Source organism: Trachypithecus francoisi, unplaced genomic scaffold (assembly GCF_009764315.1).
Source record: "Trachypithecus francoisi isolate TF-2019V2 unplaced genomic scaffold, Tfra_2.0 Lachesis_group11, whole genome shotgun sequence".
NCBI lineage: Eukaryota > Metazoa > Chordata > Mammalia > Primates > Cercopithecidae > Trachypithecus > Trachypithecus francoisi.
The window spans coordinates 119,857,752-119,877,571 of NW_022681456.1; the positions used below are offsets into that span (position 1 = coordinate 119,857,752).

Here is a 19,820-nt window from a genome sequence, read left to right on the forward strand (position 1 = left end):
GGAGAACCATAACGGGAATGGCTTACATGAGCACCCATTTGGAAATATCCTGAGTGTCCCCTGGAGCAGCTGGGAGGAAGTAAACCAAAGCCCCAAGAGAACCTTCTCTTGAGCAAACTCATATTCAACCCATGATCCTAGTCATTTTCATGTCAGCATTCAGAGACCCCCTCAAAACAAGCTGCTATAGATGACATATCTGGCAACCACCCATTTTTCCTGTTTACATCAGATATACTTATTAAAAGTGAAGCTTTTTCATGCAATCTTCTTCATCAGACAAGCTGTTATACAATGAATATTTCCTCCCTACTCTTTAGAATAAATCCTATAAACAGCTGCTAAAGGCAAAAACCTCTTAAAACTGATTATACAATGCTAGAGTTGGACAGTTTATTAAAGTCATAGAGTTTGATTTCTCCCAGTTTTACAGATGAGCAACTGAGGCTCATCAAGGTTAAACAGTTTACACCAAGTCACAGGCAATTGAGTGACAGCCAGGATTGAACCCTGGCCTCCTGGCCCCAAGTCCAATATTCTTTCTGCTATACCATGTGGCCACCTGAAACTTTTCACTTGCTTATTTTCCCCCACAGAGCCCAGCCATGCTGCACACATAGAAAACTTCTACTAAATATTTGCCAAATTGATCTACAAATTCTACAATTCTGCTGTCTTAGCCTAATACTGTATTTCAGTGCCCAAAGATCCCAACGGTGGTTTAATAAGAAGTATGAAGGCTTTAGAGGAATTCACAAAGTGCCTCTGAAATCATAATGTAATTTCCTCACAACAATGTGAAAAAGGTATTACTGTACCGATTTTAGAGATAAGGAAACTGAGGCTGGGAGGTTCAGTGACTTGTTCAAGGTTACATTGCTGGTTGTATATTGCTAGAGCTGGCCCTTGAATTTAGACAGCTGATTCCAAAGCCTGTGCCTTTTTTATTTCATTAACTTAAGCATAATTAATAATGACTGTTCTCATGCCCCAAAAGATATCGCCATCCTTCTTTCTTCTAGCCTGTTCCATTAAGGAAAGAAATTTAGTTCCTAAGGCATCATCATGTCAATTTCAGAAACAAAACAAAGCACAACATGCAGGCTGATGGAACTGAAGAAAATGACATGTTCAGGTACAAGCACATCGTCCGCCCAGCACAGAGCCCTATTTCCTTCAACAAAGCAAAGAATTCAGACCCAGCTCCCAAGACCGGAATAGCACTTACATTTACTGCCTTCAAGATTTTAAAGGCCGGCCTGAGGAAATGGCTGCATTCTCCCCCGACTGCCCGCCCCCACCCCATTCTGAAGACGTCTTCAATCATTGCTTTATGTCAAAAGGGGAAGGAAAGAGGTCATTTCTGTGTCTTGGCAGCATGGGGCTGTCACATAACCTATAAGGCCTCCATGCAGGTCAGGGATGGGCGAAGCCACAAAGCAAGGGAGCAAGAAACAGGCTCCCGGCCTGGCTGCCGGCTGCTCTCCAGAGCTGTTCAAGATGGAGCTGGTGGCAGCTAATGGCGGGGGTGGGAGGAAGGGAGCATGAAGAAGGCTGTGAAGAAAGGTGTGGGGGGACGGATATAATCCGGCATACAGAAACCTGTCAGGATGGGATTTATTTTTGTTCTGTGAGGGAGTATAATAGGGCTTTGCCTGCACTCTCAATAGCTGTTTTGAAGTGAACCCGGCTGGTATGTCTTTAATTTGTCATTTCATTATGAAACTGTTTCCCTTCCAAGAAGCCTTCAAGTCAGGAAGCTCTGTCTGCCCACACAGGAAATTCCTTTGCTTCAACTTCCCCAAAAAGGAAATTTCCCTCAGAAGTGAGCCCAGCATATGCCTTTGAGCAGAGCTGCTTCAAGAAACTTTGGCAGCTGAGTCCTGAAAACACCCCTGGCTTTCTGCTGCTGCTGGGATGTGTGGATAAACAGTTCAGCTTTCACCCAGCAAGTGGGGACCCCACCGAAACTGACCCTGGCCCACCTCTTCCTCCCTCTTCTTCATTCTCCCGTGCCCTTGCCCTTCATCACCTCCTGTGAGCCGCCAAGAGTTTTAACTCTGCGAGAGGCAACCAGTACCTGCGGCTTTCATGAAGAAACAAGCATACCTGCATCACACAGACGCTCACACACACCATAGGACCGTCCCAGGACCGTCTCAGCATAAGGCAGCTACTCTCGTTTCCCCCTCAGTCTCATACACAAACTTGAGACTTAAGGCAGAAAGGCTGCAGCATTTCAGATGAAGAGGGCACAAGAAAATAAAATAACAAATTACAGTTCCTAAAGCATGTATGTTACCGAAGTACCTTTTATCCAGGGTGGTGGGTTTTTTTTTTTTTTTTTTTTTTTTTATCCCATGCACACTTTCCCAGTGAGGATTTTAAGTAAAACAAGGAAGGGGGAGATATCTCAAACCACAGCCTTATAAAAATTAATCTCTCAGACATATTGTGAATGGCTAAGTGGTGAGAGCCCACAGCAGCTGTGCTGAAGTGAATAAGATACAGTATTTTATGAAGCTTCTTAGCAAAGAGGCATTAGCAGGAAACTGCCAGATTCACAGTTAAGTTTTTAATTTTCCATTTAAAATCACTTCATTTAAAAAAAAAAAAAAAGTTGTGAAAAGGAAACAATACAGAGACCTAAAGCACAAAAAAGAGGGAATGGTACTGAACTTGAGACTGCATATCAAGCGGTGGGGACCAAGAGAGACGTAGATAGATGAGGATCTAAGACGGCCCTGGATTTTCACTCTGCAATTAGATTGCACTGGAATGGTATGGGGTGGGCTCTGATCTTATTACACTATGTATGTGCCAGGGCTCTGAAAAGGGCTAGTATTTACCAGGAGACATAGCAAGGGACTAGAGAGAGTCATGTAGCTCGCTAAAATCTGGATGTACAAACCCTGAAGTTTGGGCTTGTAGTAGATGTTTTCTGTGGGGTAGCTTTAAATTTTTATTTTAGTGAGTTATTCTGTTTTTCTAAAACTTGTGAAGCTTTAACCACAGTCGGATCTCAGAGGGGAACTCAACACTATTTTTCACGTTCTTAAAGCAAAGAGATTAGGCACTAGGGCTTTGGCTTCTATTGGAAGGCAAGGTGTAGACTGGATGGACCTGTCTCCCACCTACCACCTCTGCGACTCCGGCCAAGTTTCTTTTCCTCTTTAAGTTTGACTTTTTGTCAGTAAGATGAGGATAATAAAACCCAGTTCACAGGACTGTCTAGAGGGTTAAATGATACAATACATGTGAAAAGCGCCTACCATAAGCACTCAATAAATGGGAGTTATTATTCCACATGAAGAACTACAAAGGATCTTTCCCCCAAATTCTGCACACCTCCTCCTTGTCACACACACATAAGCCACCCAGCTCTGGTAGCTCCTTCCCCAAGGGTCAAGATTTTCCTGACCACTTACTTCAACTCAAGACTTGGATTACCATGCCCTTTATACATCCGCAAGATCTTGGCATTTTGATCCAATGTGATCATCCCCGAAGTAAAGACATTTAGTGAGAATGGGTGAAAGGCTTAAGGATTCAGATTTATGCTCCCAAATTCACTCCTCCTGTCAAAGAAATGCAGATGACTTGCACATTCTCAAATCGCCAGGGTACTAGAGGAGATCTGACCTTGTTTGGCCAACACTGATGCTGGCAATGTCTCAAGACCAACGGCCACGCACAGTAAGTAGCAGACTGCTCATCCTGGCCTCAGAGCTTCAGTCTCACAATGTTTTGTCTAAATCAGGAGGCCTGGATTTTCCATCTAGTCTTCTGTCTGTCTTATCCACAGAGAAGGCCAGCCCTAAGCAAAATTATAGTGTTTATTTCCAACCCTACCCTCTCCGTGCTGGCCATGGTCCTTCCACTTCAAAAGATTTAAGAGATCTGATAAGCTAATTTTCATTAAGATATTAGGGACTTGAGGTATTAATTATCTCTCTCCATAACTATCTGCTGCCATATGATTTACTTTTAAAAGTGGAGCTATGTGGAAATAATGCCTGATCCAAAAGGAATGTCTCAACAATGGAATTTCAGGCACCCTGGTCATTCATCGTGGGAGATATTTATGTTCAAAGCACTCTAAATCATTGCAACTGGGTGACCACATTCCCTGCTTAAGTATAACATTCACCCGGTTCACAGTCAACTATAAGCCCTCTGTCCTGGGTCCAAAGTAATGCTATCTGAACAATAAAGGTTTAGAAGGCAGCCACTTTCTGAATCTCAATACTCCTTTAGCAAACAAAGAAGTACTAGACATGAGAGAGCTACACAGCGTCTGCACAGTGCCAATGCTACAATACCTAGTTGTATTTCAAGTTCTTTCCCCCGATCACTGGCCGGGGGGGGGGTGGTTAGGAATCATCACAGTAGTAGGAATAATCACAGAAGCTTTGTGAAGCAGATATCTGGAATAATAGCTGCGAGACGATCCCAATGAAAGCACGTGCGTGCAGACATACTTGGATTCATCTGAAGTAAAATGTTTCTCTAAGAATCAAAAGAAAAGCTTATTTTCTTTCACAAGGTCCAAAATCTATTGGATCAAAAACAAATTTTCTATCTTTTTAGGTTTCTGTGGGTCTCTGAAGCTCGTCTCGGCACTTGGTCAGGGCATTCAAGTAGTTTCGTTTATAACCCATGAGTCTCAAGTGAAGAAAACCTCTCTCACGGAATTTCTACTTTTGTGTTCCTAAAAGACCTTCAATAACACCCCAGATATCTGGGTGAATATTTGAATCATGGCCAAATTTTAAGGTCAGCAAGAGCCCCACGAAAAATGCTTGACCGAGTTGTAAATAGGGGAACGAGAACTGTGTCTGTTCAGAGAGGGGCCTTTGTGAGGTGGCTTCACTACCACCTCATAGGAGAAGTGAAAGGAGTCAGTGTGGGAGCTGAGGAGTTCAAGAACAATGGTGTGAAGGAATCAGCATGAAAAAGGAAAGCGTTTTCTCCCCTACTTTGCTCACATCTAGTGGGAAACCATGCCTAAGAGAGATGAACCTTCCAACCCATCCAAATAACAGGTTTGGAAAACCTGCACCACCTTAGGGTTCCTTCCTGAAGCAAGGCATGTGAGGAGGAGGAGGAAGGAGAAAGAGTCATTTTATGTCCTCAAGAGGGCTGGCACCAAATCACTTACTCATATTTGTTTCTCTACAAAGAGTTCCTGATGTTGATGACTTAAGAGCTACTTAAGGAGAAAAAATAAAACCCCTCATCAGCTTTGGTCACGAATCACTGCTGCTTTGGGCAAGTCTTTTCTCCCTAATCTTACACCCCCTTTTCACAGCCCATGGCAATGAGTAGATGATTCCAGCAACTAGTTGAGGGCCTCTATTTAGAAATAGTTTTCTTGGGTGTGAGTTTTCATGCCCAGGGGATGGTATAAGTGTCACAGATTCCCTCTGCTGGCTGAGGCGGATGGAAATGTACTTTCAAGCTCAGCATCAAAGCCTTCACTTTAGAAGCTGAAAGCCTTCATTCCCTTGCCAACTGTGCTTTTTTTCTCCCATAATTAATTAATGCAGTATTAATTGTGCATGTGCTACGGAGCCGGCTAAGGGAGGATACTGTGGCCTCTCCACGCAGATCAGCTGGCTCTGTAAAGCCTAAACCCCAGTGGATACCATCTCCAGAGGGAGACAAACGCAGACCGAAACTTTACAGGTTACAGGAAAGGCAAGCACGCCTTGAGTTGCGGAGGGGATTCCCACTAATAGCACAATTGGGGTCAAGTAGATAGTTCTCAGAAGCCACACCTGTGCGTGGTGCATGGGGCAAAGGGCCAACCCACAGACAGTTCTCAGACCAGAAAGGGGGGCTATGAGAACAGGGGAGCAGGTCTGCGATCTGGCTGTAAGATCCTGGGAACCATCATAAGGCAAGAGTGGTGGGGACAGTCTTTAGAAGCCCTGCAAGGCCTAGGAGCTAGCACCAGTTCTCATCCCACAAAAGCATTAACCCGATTTCAATCACAGGAACCGCAGGGAAATGCTCAACAGAGTTGGGTGTTGGATTTCCCTATTTCCTTGCGGGAGGGCTTCCTCACAAAACAATCACAGCTAAAATGGAGGACAATTTCCTGTGTCATGAAAGTACCACCATCTGCACTAAAACTTGATGTTGAGCCCTGGAAATCAAGTGAATGATCATGAAATCTGGGCATTTACAGATAATGTTCCACTACTGATATCCCTTGTGTTTCTCTTCTGGAATTAGAGAACAATGTGATGATTGAGTTGGGGAGAACTTAGGAATCATATGCTTAGGCCGTTTCACTGTGCAGATGTAGAAACCACAGTCCTGGGAGACGGAATGAACTGCTGCGATGACCCAAGTAATCAGCCACGTAGAACCAGAGCTCAGGAAACTGACCCCCACAAGAGCATGTTCTCTGCCCTCTTACCCTGTTGTAGAGTGTTCTGGCACACATGCCAAACTAAGGCACCAAATGTCAGGCAATTTTTCTGAGGTGCATTGGCTTAACACAAATTATCAGGAAGTTCAGTGTTTTAAGGTGTAAACTCAGTAATACAATCTTCATTTAATCACAGCACTTTTCTTACTGTTTAATAACTATCTGTGAGGTAGATCATCTCTTTTAAAAAGATGGAAAATAATAGACAAGGAACCTGTATTTATTTATTTATTTGAAACAGAGTCTCGCTGTGTCGCCCAGTCTGGAGTGCGGTGGCGCGATCTCGGCTCACTGCAAGCTCCGCCTCCTGGGCTCATGCCGTTCTCCTGCCTCAGCCTCTCGAGTAGCTGGGACTACAGGTGCCCGCCACCATGCCCGGCTAATTTTTTGTATTTTTAGTAGAGACGGGGTTTCACCGTGTTAGCCAGGATGATCTTGATCTGACCTCATGATCTACCCACCTCGGCCTCCTCCCAAAGTGCTGGGATTATAGGCGTGAACCACCGCGCCCGGCCAAGGAACCTCTTTTTACTTCATTTAATGTTGTTCTAACCCTCCAGAATTTATACACATACCTGAGAATATCTGGCAGATAACAGTGTGCATACTGGATTGGATACAGAAATTTATCTTCCTTCAAGTTCAAAAGATAATTTGGTTTATAGCTCTGATTTTATCCATCTGGGCCCTCTTGTCAGTAATTTGTATTATGCTTAAAAATTGAAAAAAAAAATCAGCCTGCTAGCTTGGATATTCTCCTTCTAACCAACAGACAGAATGAAACAACTTTTATTTGCTCCTCAGACTTTTAAAGAGTAATAGGGTGAAGTGGAAAAGAAAAGCCTGGGTTTTGGAATTAGATGTGGATTCAAACTGGGGCTCCTCCACTTTCTCTTTGTGTGACCTCGGGCAAGTGGTTTACCACTACAGAGCCTCAGGTATAGTATCTACTGTGCAGTGTTTGTTATTATTCAGGATAACATATATGAAGCATATATACACATATATACTTTTATATATATATACACACACACACATACTTTTATATATATACATATAATAGTAGTAGTGATCATTATTTCTTATTCCACACAACAATGCCATAGAGATTCTCTAAAGTGGCTTTATGATTTTAAACATAGTTGACCTCAGAAGGGCTCCTAAGAAGAAACATGGGCTCCTGTGAGCTGGCAGGTAGGGTGCAATGACCAAAAAACTAAAAGCTCGTTTGCAAAGACGAGCTATTTCTGGAAAACAAATGGGTAATAAAATCCTAACAATGATACTTCTCAAGCAGAGCTCCATAAATTGCTGGATACCCCTATAATTTTTAAGATGGTGCTATTCAACACCCTAAAACTTGTTCTAGGTGCTTTTAAAAAAGAATTGTTATATCTTCCCTTACAAACCTCCACCCTCCTCAGTGAATCATTTCGGTTAGTACCCCCACCCCAAAAGTTGAGAATTTAGCCTCAGCTGACCTGGTAAAATAGGGTATTCCCTGCACAGCCCTGTGCAGTCCACTTTCCTTTCTAGGTATCCAATCCTCATCCACCCCACATCTACAGCTCTTTATCTATTATCTGTACCCACAGTCTGCATTTCTACAACTGGAATCTGACAGCCCCGTTTGAGAGCTACTGGTATCCATGATCTGCTGGAAGCAGAAATGGAGACCAATGTTGAAAGAATGGAGTTTTGTCCACCCACCCAAGATGGAGGCAGTAAATACTGGGGCAGCATGACTAATTATACTTGGGTATTTACAGTCAGCATGTGGCCAGAGCCAGGGCCAGTTTAACTCTCTCAAGTCCTGCTCTACCTCTCCTTCAGAAGAGATCAGAAAAATGAACCACAAAACACTCACACATGGTACAGGCAACTGAAAATCAGAATCCACCCATGGCAACAGCGAAAGCAGCAACATCTAAAGGTCCCTGCTAACATTTACCTCTGATGAAGCTATCAAGGTCATCCTGCCAGAAACACCAAAAGTCTGAATTACTGATGTGGTGTAACTCATGCATGAAGCAAAATGGGAGAAAATACCAGTTATTTGAGAATGGAAACTACTGTATTTGTATATACTCAGCTCAACCAATGCTTTCTGATAATAAGAGGAGGGGAGAAGTAACTTAGAGAAGCACAGTTCAAGCCAACATCACAGTGAACCTTTATCATACCTGCCAGAAAGTATCAGGTAGATACATGTAAGGGTGACAGTGGAGTGGAGCTCATGGACAGGAACTCCTCAATCTGCGGAAACCCATCAAGACAAGAGAAAGACCACAGAGGTATTGAGGGTTGGGAAAATCCAAGAGGAAGCAATAGACAGAAAAAAAGAAGAAATGGAAATAAAGTTTCTGATTTCCTGTTGTTGTTCAAGTCTCATAAAACGGACTGGTTCTCATCGTCTTTTATTTTTCAAAGGGCTCTCTTAGTCTGCTATAACCTTTCAGTGTTGAGTCTAGAATAGAGCTGGGCATCTCTGGGCTCACATAAATAATGCAGAGCACCAGGTAGGGACAACCCATTGTCAACAGTTTCCAAACATCTATTTCAGAACTCCGAAGAAAAGGGAGAGCCCGTGACACTAATGAGGGGCCGTGCCATCTTCATCCTCCCCTCCCCATCCCCCACAGTGAAACCAGGGCCATTTTGTCAGAGCTGACGCTGGAGGAACTGCCTTAAATGTACACAGAGCTCACTGCATGAAATGTGAAGTGAAAGAAAAGGTCAGTAAACCTCTGGTTATATATTTTTTTTTCTTAAAAAAAAAGACATCTATAAATAGCTGCATTTATTGAAGCTGCTTCCTTATCAGGAAGCATGGAGCTAGGAATTAACGTCTGCCTGCATCGGAAATTCTTTCAGACAGCAAACCCAAAAAGGAAATTTCCCTTCCAAAGCATCCTGGCTGTTCTGCCGCGGGCTGTTTTTGCTCTTCAAGCTGTTTGAAGCAGCTAACCAGGGCCCTTGTATAGCCACATGTGCCGTGGGGAAAGTAGAAAGCCTTCAAGCATTTGAATGTAAAAAGTGAAGGCACCCAAAAGAAGGCTTAAGGGGGAACAAAGTATAAAATGCTAGTGGCTGGTTGGCTTTGTTAGAAGTCATTACTGCTTTGTAAGACACTGACAGAGAATTAAATCTCTTCTCCTTGTCCTTGTCTCAACTCTGCTGGTGATATCACTGCACGTCACGGGCAGCTGTGAGGAGAGGCCATTTTTGGAACGCTGATGTGATAGCAAAGGACAGGGGAGGACTTGATAGGTATTAGAAGAGCAGGGAAGGCTGAAGAAGGAGACTCGCAGATTCAGGCAAGACCGGGAAGAAAGTTCCAGACTGAGGGAGAGATGTGTGGGTAGGAAAAGGTCCTGGGATGGAGTGCCCTAGAGCAAAACTGAGCCCCTGGAAATCACAAGGGATTGTTTGAAAGCAAAGCTTATTTCCATCGTGACTTAGGAAAATTAGTCTCAATACCACACAGACAGAACCCTAGGTCCTTTCTTTAATGAAACACACAGACAATGACATGCAAGCTGCTTCCCTTGGCTTCTGCATGGGGAAGCCACCTCCTCAACAGGCTGGCACTGTAACCGGAAACGGAAATGGAGCTTTGGTGAGCTACCTGGCCACTGCAGGCCAGGCACTGTGCCAGGTCCTACACATAAATGAGCTCTGAGATTTCTAAGAAAACCTCATTAGCAGGTGTCATTAGAAACTTGAGTCTTAGAGAGGTTAAATCATCTCTAATTGAAAGAGTCGACCCTGAAATTCAAGTCCATTCACATCTATCTGGACCCAAGCCCTGTCTATTACCATGGTTTTTTATTTGGAGACTTCCAAAAGCAGCGGGACCATCCTCCTAGAAGGGCACCCCTGGCAGAATGCTGGGGAATTGGGTACTGGATTGAGCCCACTCTCAGAGCTGGCCCATCAGGGCTTACAGGACCAGCTCTGGCATTCAGGTTGCAGGAAGAAATTCAGCTCTAACCTGAGCTCACGAGAGAACAAACAGCGGGAGGCAGCAGGACTGGTGAACAAAACCAGCATAAACTATCCACAGGGACAGGCTGTTATCCTGATGCCTCTCCCTCATCCTGTTGAGAGGGAGAAGCCAGTCTGCTGCGGATTCAGCATGACTTCGTGATCAGGTGGCATCACTAGAACCGCACCTGTCCCAGTCCCTGCCCCTGTGGCTGCCCAGACTTCACTGGTCAGCGGTGCCTCTACTTTCAAGTCCATGAAATTCTGACGTTATGTTTTCTCCTAAAAAAAAGCTGAAAGGTGGTTTCAAGAAGTAGAAATCACATTCAGCCTTTCACATGCTGTGTGAACCTGGACAATCCAGTTGACCTATCGGAGCCACGGTCAGCTCATCAAACAGAATGAATAGTACCTACTTCAAGGACTATTGCACAATTAAATGAGACAATAAGTATGAGCGCATCTTGTTATGTATAAAAATATAAAATAATAACGATGATCATGTTCAGCTCCCAATTTTGCCTTTTTTTGGGAACAAACATAATGTGAAAGCATATAAAATTGTTGCTCTGCCCAATTAGAAAAGAGAGGCACTGCATCCCTTCTCACTATGCTGGTTCTAATATAGCTTTGCCTGTCACGTGGCTGTCTTAAACTCAGTTACTCTGCTGAGAAGGCAAAACAGCCGAGTGGGTGAGCAGCGAGGTAACGTTTCCAAAGGAAGGCATTAAATTAAATTATTAAACACACACAAGCAGGAGTAGTAATGTAAGAATTTTGAAAGATTCACAAGGAAAAGAAAGAGAGCCAAGGGACTATTTCTGGTGTTCTGACTCCAGAAAACGCCGAGCGGCTATTATGGCTATTTATTAACCCGCAACATCATAAACCCTAACCCTATTAAATATGATGAATGAGTCCTAGGTTCCGATTTTTAAATATCATTCACAGGGATTTTAGAAGGCCAAATGGACACTGCAAAATGCAAAGTCTGCGGGCAAATGGCACAATGTCAACTAAATGTGAAATGATCATATTTAACAGAAATTTAAAATAAAGACATTTAATTATTTACATTCTGCCCCATCAATCTGAACTATACTTATATTATTATCGTAAAGCTGGGCCTGAGCATCACTGTCGGAGGCCCAGTGTTTCATAAGGTAAGCCTCTGCCAATCAGCAGGCTGGCAGAACCTCGTGAGGTGCTTTAACTGCCCCCTTCAGCAGTCACTCCCCCATGAGTTTAGAAAAAGGATGGCCTTTGGGTAGACAAATCAGAAAACGTCCCTCCCTTGCAAGACTACAAGTCCCCTGGTGAGAACTGGGCAAAGGTATCCTTCGCTCCCAGTAGCAGCCCTTCTCTGCGTCGAGTCAAGAGTGATCTTGCCTGGGCACCCTTGGGGGGTCCTTGGTCTTTCAAGTGTTTTCAAGCTACGATAAAAGGCTTATGTTCCTTTAAAGAATGGAACTTGTTTTTTTTTTTTTTTTTTTCCCCACCTGTCTACTGTAATTGTACTTCAGCTCTTCTACCCTCAAGCTTCAAAAAAAATTCAGTATCCTTTATGGAAGAAGGGGAAGAAGAAGCAAAAATGATGCCCTTTCTATCCTCTCAACAAACATACTTGTGTTTGCTCTCCCGGTGAACAGGGGAGTTCTGCTGTAGGACGGTTGAAGGGCACTGTCCTGGTAATCTGGGCAGTGAGTCAGAGCAGGATGGCACAGGTCTGGCCTTTCCTCCCTGGGCTCTCCTCTTGCACTCTGCCCAGGCTGCTTTGCCAGTCCTTTTCAAGTCCTTCCTAATCAGCACTTAACACTTTACTCCATTTATCACTTTGCTTTTATCACTGGCAAATAAAAGGAAAAGGCATCACTCTCTACTTCTCAATAACTTGCTAATTTGTCATGCTGTGTCTTCAGTTTGGGTCTAGCTCTGTTTTTGCAGAATAAAATGGTGAGAAACTCTCTGTATGAGAACCTTAGATATTATGATCTCTGCTCCCCTTAACCCCAACTCCCAAGAATATATGTTATTTAAGAATGAAAGAAGAGAAAGGAAGAATTAAGGGAGAGGATTTATCTGGTAATCAATGGAAAATGGTGAAAAGAACCCACTTCGAGGCATACCAATCTGATGAGTGTCTCTTTAAAATAAGCAGCTAAAAGTGCCTCCGACTTAGCAATACCATAAATGTCCCGCTGTTGTCTTGGCTTTGAGATTCTTCCCCGTACTTTCCATGAGCATTCCACTGGGAATTGTCTGGAATCCCAGATTAAAACAGCAATAACCCAATTCCCTGATTAGAATATTTATTTTCTTTTAGGTTTGGAAACTCAGCTGGGATGCATCTTCAAGTGTGTGGCACAGCTTCAGTCATCTTAGGGGCTATGTGCTCCTCTCAAACAGGAGGACAAGCAGTGGAATCCTAGAACAGGAGCGGGAGGACAGAAGCTCAGCCCCATTCGGAAAGTCCCAGCCGAGGGCAAACAGCAAGAGCCTGGGAAGCTCCACTTTCAGAGGATTCAATACAGACGTCAGAACCAATGGTGTCAACAATAGGTCTCATGCAGATGACCAAGGAGAGGTATATAAAGTTAGACTGCCACAGAGTAGGCATTCAGGCAAAATCTTTACCATCACCTGAATCCACAGCCTAACTACTGATGAAATGGCAAGGTTTCCAGGAAGGTACCACAGTTCTATATTTTATAGCTGTCTACGTGGGAATCTATCCATGCTTCGAAGGATGATATGCAAACCATTCAACAACAGATAGAACAGACAGGACAGCAATTAGAATAGATTCCAGCCATAAACCAATGCTACGGCCACATCAGTGAACGCTGGCTAAGTGTCAACCCTGAATTCATCCATCCATCCATCCAAAAAATATTTACTAAACACATACTTTATGGTGGTATAGTGGATATAAGATCCTGGGTTCTGGAGTCAGCCAGAACTGAGTTTGAGTCTTGACTCTATTCTCTCACTGGTTCTGTGACTGACCTTGAAAAATCACTTAAATTGTCTAAGCCCTTATGTGTGACATGCAGATAGAAAGAAGACCTACCTTACAGGTATTGTGAGAATGAATTAAAAGAATTCCTGTAAAGGACTTCACATAGTGTCTGCTACAGGGTAATCCCGTGATAAATATTAGCTATCATGGTTGTGTGCTTGGCACACAGAAGGCGCTACCAAAATGCTGGTAAGCAGCACAGACACGGCTCAATAAGGAAACTGTCTACTCCAGAAAAAAATGCAAGTGTTAGTATGGAAGAAACAATTCAAAGCAAGGAGAATGATGCCTCAGATGAGAATCATAATATTTGAAAGTTAGGAAGGCTAAGAAACATTTTCCTGTCCACACACAGTATTGTATGCTAGGAGAACTGAGTTAAATTAACCACAGTCACACAGCAGAACTAGGTAAAAGTTAAGATCTCCTGACCTCCAGTTTGGTGTGTTTGTTTGCTTGCTTGTTTGTTTTGTCAGGATAACATCTCGTGGAAGGTAGTTAAGGAGCTTCCATATGTCAAGGCATCCAGAAGTGAACCAGGAGCAAAGGCCTCCTTGGGGGATGTTGCAAAATGTAAAAATGAAACGTTATGAACGAAATCTCCGCCTGTTTGTGATGAGTGTTTGAAACTTGTTTTTACTCTGTGCTAGAATTTAAGTTCCACAAGAGCAGAGGAGTTTTTTCTGCTTTGTTCATTTCTGCACCCCCAGGACACAGAAGAGTGCCGGGCACAGCAGAGGCAATCAATAACTATTTGCGAGATGAATAAATGAATGAATTAGGTAGCAGAAGTGTTCTGCCTGCGTGGCATGAGTATGTTCCATCCTGAGGCGAATATTTCTGAAGTGAATATATCGGTCACAGGATGACTTCTGGAGGAAAATTTCCTATCACTTGGCTGCTGTTTCTTTTCCAGTTGTGTCTGCTCCCATGGTGCCGTAACATTCCAGTTTCTAAGGACACTGATGTTCCCAGCCATGACCCTGGCACCTTTACAGTTCCAACCTCCTTAAAAGTAGAGGAAAAGATAGTAGAGTAGGGCTGTGTCCTTTACTTCCCTGCCCAAATGAAGCAGGAATGTCTTGACCATAGTAGGCAGCAACTTCGTAAATACTGATGGACGCAGCAAGACGCAGGAGGGAAAGGATTCTCATGCCCCCAACTCCTTGCAAACATCCCAGCAACCGTCTGCACTGTGGGGCAGAAGGCATAAGCCAGCAGTGTTCCCCCAGGAGCCCCAGTATCATGGTCATCTAATTCCCTGAATTATCAGAGAGAGAAAGGAAGAACCTGCATCCTCTGTCTCCTATTGTTCTCTGCATTCAGAAAGCAACCTTCTGAGGAGGGTGGAACAGGAGGAGAAGAACTTGGGAGCATCACCATGCTGGAGAGAGATGGTGAGCAAGACTGTGCCACCACTGAAGTCACTGGAAGGGCCACGGTGACCCCAAGTGTCCTCTATAACCAAGTCTTGTGCCCTCAGGATAACATTCAAGGCAGAGAAGCTGGCATTTTCTTGGACACTGTGAAGAGGGTGGGAATCAGGTGATTCATCTCTCCAGCCGCCCCAATCCTGTTTTATCACCTGAGCTGGGTGGCAGTATGAGAAAGGCAGACAAAAAGGACACAGCAGGTGTCAACGGCTTTGGAGGCCAGTATCAGCAGCACAGGTGTGTGGGCCCCAAACCTCTGCCAAGTTGCAGCTGAGGACTGAGATGGGGAAGTGGTAGGCCAAGGGGTAGAGATGATTTGGGAGAGAAAGGTGGAACCACTACAGACTGCAGCTGCTGAGGCAAAGCAAGCACAAGAGAAGCGAGAGAGTGGAGGAGAAGGAAAGGAGGTAAGAGAAAGGACCTACGCAGGCCTAGAAAACAAAGGGAAAAAAAGTAGCCAGCACAGATAGGGAGGGGAAGGAGGGCCCTGGAAAGAAAGAACAGCGCACAGCTTAAACACAAAGCAGGAGTGAGTCTGACTCACAAACTGAGCAAAATTTAGGACCAAAGAAAATATTAAAGTTGAGCAAGCGTGAATTTGAGAATACAGATAAACTTTGCACACACACAAATCATCTTGTCTACTAGGAGATTTAGTTGGCTCTGCCATATACTGCATGCTTCCAGGTTTCTTGTTTTTTTAACATGTCCTAGTCAGGGAAGAAATGAATACACTGAGAAACAAGGAACAGGAACCTCAAACTTTTCAAAGGTATTTGGGGGCAGGGGGTGTGAAAGATTCCAAAGCAGTGTGGCGAAGTCCTGTGAAAACCACCTCAGAGCTTGCTACTCTCTGGCCTGGAGTCCACTGCCTGCCACCCCCGCCCCATGCCATCGATCGTCTGTCCCTCTCGGGTCACGAACACTCACGCAGGTGCGCAGGCAGGCGGACTGAGTCTTCCTCCATCCTGAGCGCTCGAGGCACTGGAACATGAAGTGGCGTCGAGGAAGCGTAACTCGGCACTGGGCTCTCTGGAGGTGTATATGAAATTCGTTCCTGCTGTTAAAAATAAGGGCAGGAAGAGGGGAGGGGGAGAGAGACAATGAAAGCTTGGAATGGAGGTGCGAGACCATCTGGGGATGGGGAGCAAAAGGGAGGTGGGGCATGGGCAGTACCAGCTTCCCAAGCAATCCGGCTTACTCTCTCTATAGAGACACTGTATACAGTTGTCTTTCAGATGCCTAGCATTGGGGCTATATAACAAAACTCTGCCATCTTTGAAAACAGCCTTTACTTTGGACTCAGGTCAATAGGTGTACACCCTGTGGTTTGTACAAGTAAAAAGGAGGGACAAAAGGGAACAAAAAAATATGTCCAAGAGAATGGCTTAAAGACAACTTTCTAAAAAATGACTTGCCCAAGTCGCATAATTAATGCCATCATTATATCGAAGCCACGTTTTCTCTTCTGTAGCAATATCCCCAGCTTCTAATCAAAGTATGATTCTAGATTCATTCCACAGAGAGTGAGCTGAACGAGTAAAGTGACAGCTTCAAAGATAAGTTCTAGATTTAGAATTTAAATCCACGAGGAAGATTTTTCTGTTGTCCACCTATCTTACTATACAACAAACACAACCAAAAATATCCAACATCTAATTGTTTCCTTCATTGCAAGGAATTATCTGCAACAGTAATGAGTATCTCCTTGTTCCTTCATTCTCCATCTCAGAATCGGTATTTCCTTTCCCTCTGAAGTATTTCATAGTTCATTCAAAGAAGTATCTGAATTTAAAAGAAGTACTGTTTGACCCCTTATCAACTATCAAAGGGTAGGGGACAGCTTCGGTGGGTTCTCCATTTGAATTCAAACAAGCAGTGTTTGCTAGATCAATTAAAACACACTAGACGGGGTGAGAAGGATTACTGTGAGTTTTAAGTTAAAATACTGCAAATAATGGCAAGAAACCGACGACTGGGTTCTGCAGAACAGCAGTGCAATTTGTATCTTAGATAAGCATACCAACTAGGTTGACTTGCAGTCCATACATACACACAACTCTAGGAGTGTCTGTGGTTTAACTGGGCAATGTGAAATGGAACACACAACATCCAAAAATACGGTGGGAAGACGAGTAAAATGCCGTTGTGAAAATAAAACTCAGGAGCAAAAGAAAATCATACGTTAACGTAAAGGGAAGGCAGTGTTTACGTTTTGGAAAGATACTTCTTTAACATTTTACATCTCATCAAATGTGCAAAGGGAAGTGGTGGAGTCCTCAGCCTATAACCAAATTAAAGCTTCTCTGCTCACAGCCTAGAAAGTTTGGCGGTTGCGGCAGGAAGTTCTGATTTTAAATGAATATATACATATTGTTACAATTTCCGAATGGAATTGCTCTACCTTCCCTAAGGCACCTATCAGAAGCAACTAGGGCAGTTGGAATATTTCTGTTTAAACATACATCCTGCAGTTTCTTGGTGAATTTCTTAATGAAGGGCAGGCACATATATCCCAGGTTTCATTTCTGTGTCAATTAAGATATCCTGTAAAAAGTCACCCAGAGGCAAAACTTTCAACTGCACTTTTCTTTTCTTTTTTTTTTTTTTTTTTTTTTTTTTTTTTTTTTGAGGCAGAGTCTCGCTCTGTCGCCCAGACTGGAGTGCAGTGGCCAGATCTCAGCTCACTGCAAGCTCCGCCTCCCGGGTTTCCGCCATTCTCCTGCCTCAGCCTCCCGAGTAGCTGGGACTACAGGCGCCCGCCACCTCGCCCGGCTAGTTTTTGTATTTTTAGTAGAGACGGGGTTTCACCGTATTAGCCAGGATGGTCTCGATCTCCTGACCTCGTGATCCGCCCGTCTCGGCCTCCCAAAGTGCTGGGATTACAGGCTTGAGCCACCGCGCCCGGCCTCAACTGCACTTTTCTTGAACTTTAGCAAGCATCACACGTATTTTGAGAAACTTATAACTTAAGGATGGGTCACACTTTTTTTGGTGTTTGGTTTGGGGTGGTTTGGGATGAACAAAGCGAAAAAAAACCAGTAATAACCCACACATATAGGAAACATAAAATCTGTTCAGAGGTTTTTAAAGGTGAGGTGGGCTTCTGAGCATTTCAAAGTCTTGTTTTTCGAATGTAACAAATTCTCCATATTCTGCAACTCTTGTCTGACACCACCCTCCCAAATCCCACTATATGTCTAGATATCTACCGTTAACTTTATTCTCGGAAATAACTTTCTGTTTTGTGAGGGTTTTTGCAGAAGTGAAACTTGGTGAAGAAAACATCGGGCAGCCAAAGGGTCTTCAAATGGTGCTGCACGAGTGCAAGAAAAAAACAAGCCAGCATTTCGAAATTCAATGACTCTTGTTTCCCTTGAAGCAAAGAGAAACTCACAAGACACTCTGGCTAGTCCAGGAGAGTGAGGCCACCTCATCCCCGCCTCCCCCAACTCCACCAAGGCAAGCTGGGAGAAACCCAGCCCTCCATGATGACTGGACTTCATTTCTTGGGAACTCCATCTCCAGCCAACTGACAAAAGAGTCTGACTAGCTATTACCCTGAAAGTATATACTGTGATTTACTAAATTATCGTGGCTTTGGACCTTCCTTTCACTGTGCTCTCTTTAAAAGCAACCCTTTGGTGTGCTTTCTCTTCTACATGTTTCCCTTACCTTACGCTGAATCACCACACTTCTGCACCTGTTCTGGGATCTGACGCCATCCCCCGCAAACCCCGTCCAAACAATTTCAGATGGAAACAACCGCTACTTCATGATGAAAACTTATAAAAGGAAGGACAGAGAGGAAGAGACTGTGGCCCACTGATCTCCTCACGTTCCTGATGATGGTTTCTACTCAGCTGGAGGACAGTTTTCCACACCATTAGCTCTTTGTCAAAGGCTCAATGAAGAGACTTGTCAGCAACAAGAGAGGTTACCTTGACCAAGATGGGACAAATGCAAAATGTGCTTCTAGGGCCCCAAGCACTCTTCTAGCAGCCATGGCACACCTAAGGTAACTCTGGGCTCAGTGGCTGCAGAGCACTCGGGGACCCCAAGAGGATGCTGTACAGTGAGGGGGCTCTGTTCCAAGGAGAACAAAATACACTCTTAGGAATCCCACACTACAAAGACTGCTTTTGTCTCTCTTTTTGTGAATCTCTAGGGTGACTCTCGCAGTCCTCATTTTTTACTCTATTGCAATAACCATGCACTTAACATCTACCCTGGCACATCAGCAGACTATCAACAATTGGAAAAATTAAGCAAATACCACTATCTCAGATGGAGACATCTAGACAGAGAAGCTTAAGGACACTAACATCTAATTTCCCAAATAAAGGGAACCTCTTTACTCTTACAACTGCTTCTCTGGTCCGACCCCAACAAAAGAGGGGGTGGTGGTGAGAGTCCCAGCTTACAGTTCACCCACCTCTAAAGCAAACTGTCAGACAGATGAAAACCAGAGGTGCTTTCTTTTAACATTACGGGGAGTGTGTGTGGTGTGTGTGTGTGTGTGTGTGTGTGTGTGTGTAGGGCGGGATAACGATTTTCCCAAGAGGATTATAACCGCAGCTCTAATTAAATTAAAATGCTACAGACAGTGATATTAATGTATTCAAGTGTTGTAGGGGGATAAACTGCTGGAGGAGGTCAATGATGTGACTAAGAATGCCGTGATGTGGTTACATTATTGTTTAGATGCTGTAAAAAATAAAACATTCTGCTCTCAAATTTGCAGATACAACCTACCGAGCCAATCAGCTGAACAAAAGGGAAGCACTGCAATTTCTGAGGCCGATTGTAATACCTACGAGCAGGTTGTCGAGGAGGCAGCACAAAGGGCTGGGAAGAGAAAATAAGGCAGAAAACTGTTGTAGGCAAGAGCTGAAATGTAAATTTCACTAACCATTACAGAAAGCTTTTTTAAAAAAATGGA

The 19,820-nt window shown here is 43.9% G+C and overlaps 1 protein-coding gene across 3 annotated transcripts in view; it reads right to left on the minus strand.

Annotated features, from left to right (window-relative positions):
* The window catches only part of ETV6 (ETS variant transcription factor 6), a 255,374-nt gene that overhangs the window by 134,018 nt on the left and 101,536 nt on the right, over positions 1-19,820 (minus strand). Inside the window, exon 2 of one of the 3 annotated variants that reach the window (XM_033222846.1) lies at positions 15,809-15,935. The exons of 1 other annotated variant lie outside the window; for it this stretch is intronic. In XM_033222846.1, coding sequence (XP_033078737.1) covers positions 15,809-15,935 — 127 coding nt within the window. Of the gene's footprint in view, positions 1-15,808; positions 15,939-19,820 lie in introns of all 3 variants that reach the window. One more of the 3 variants, XM_033222845.1, reaches the window with a different exon arrangement.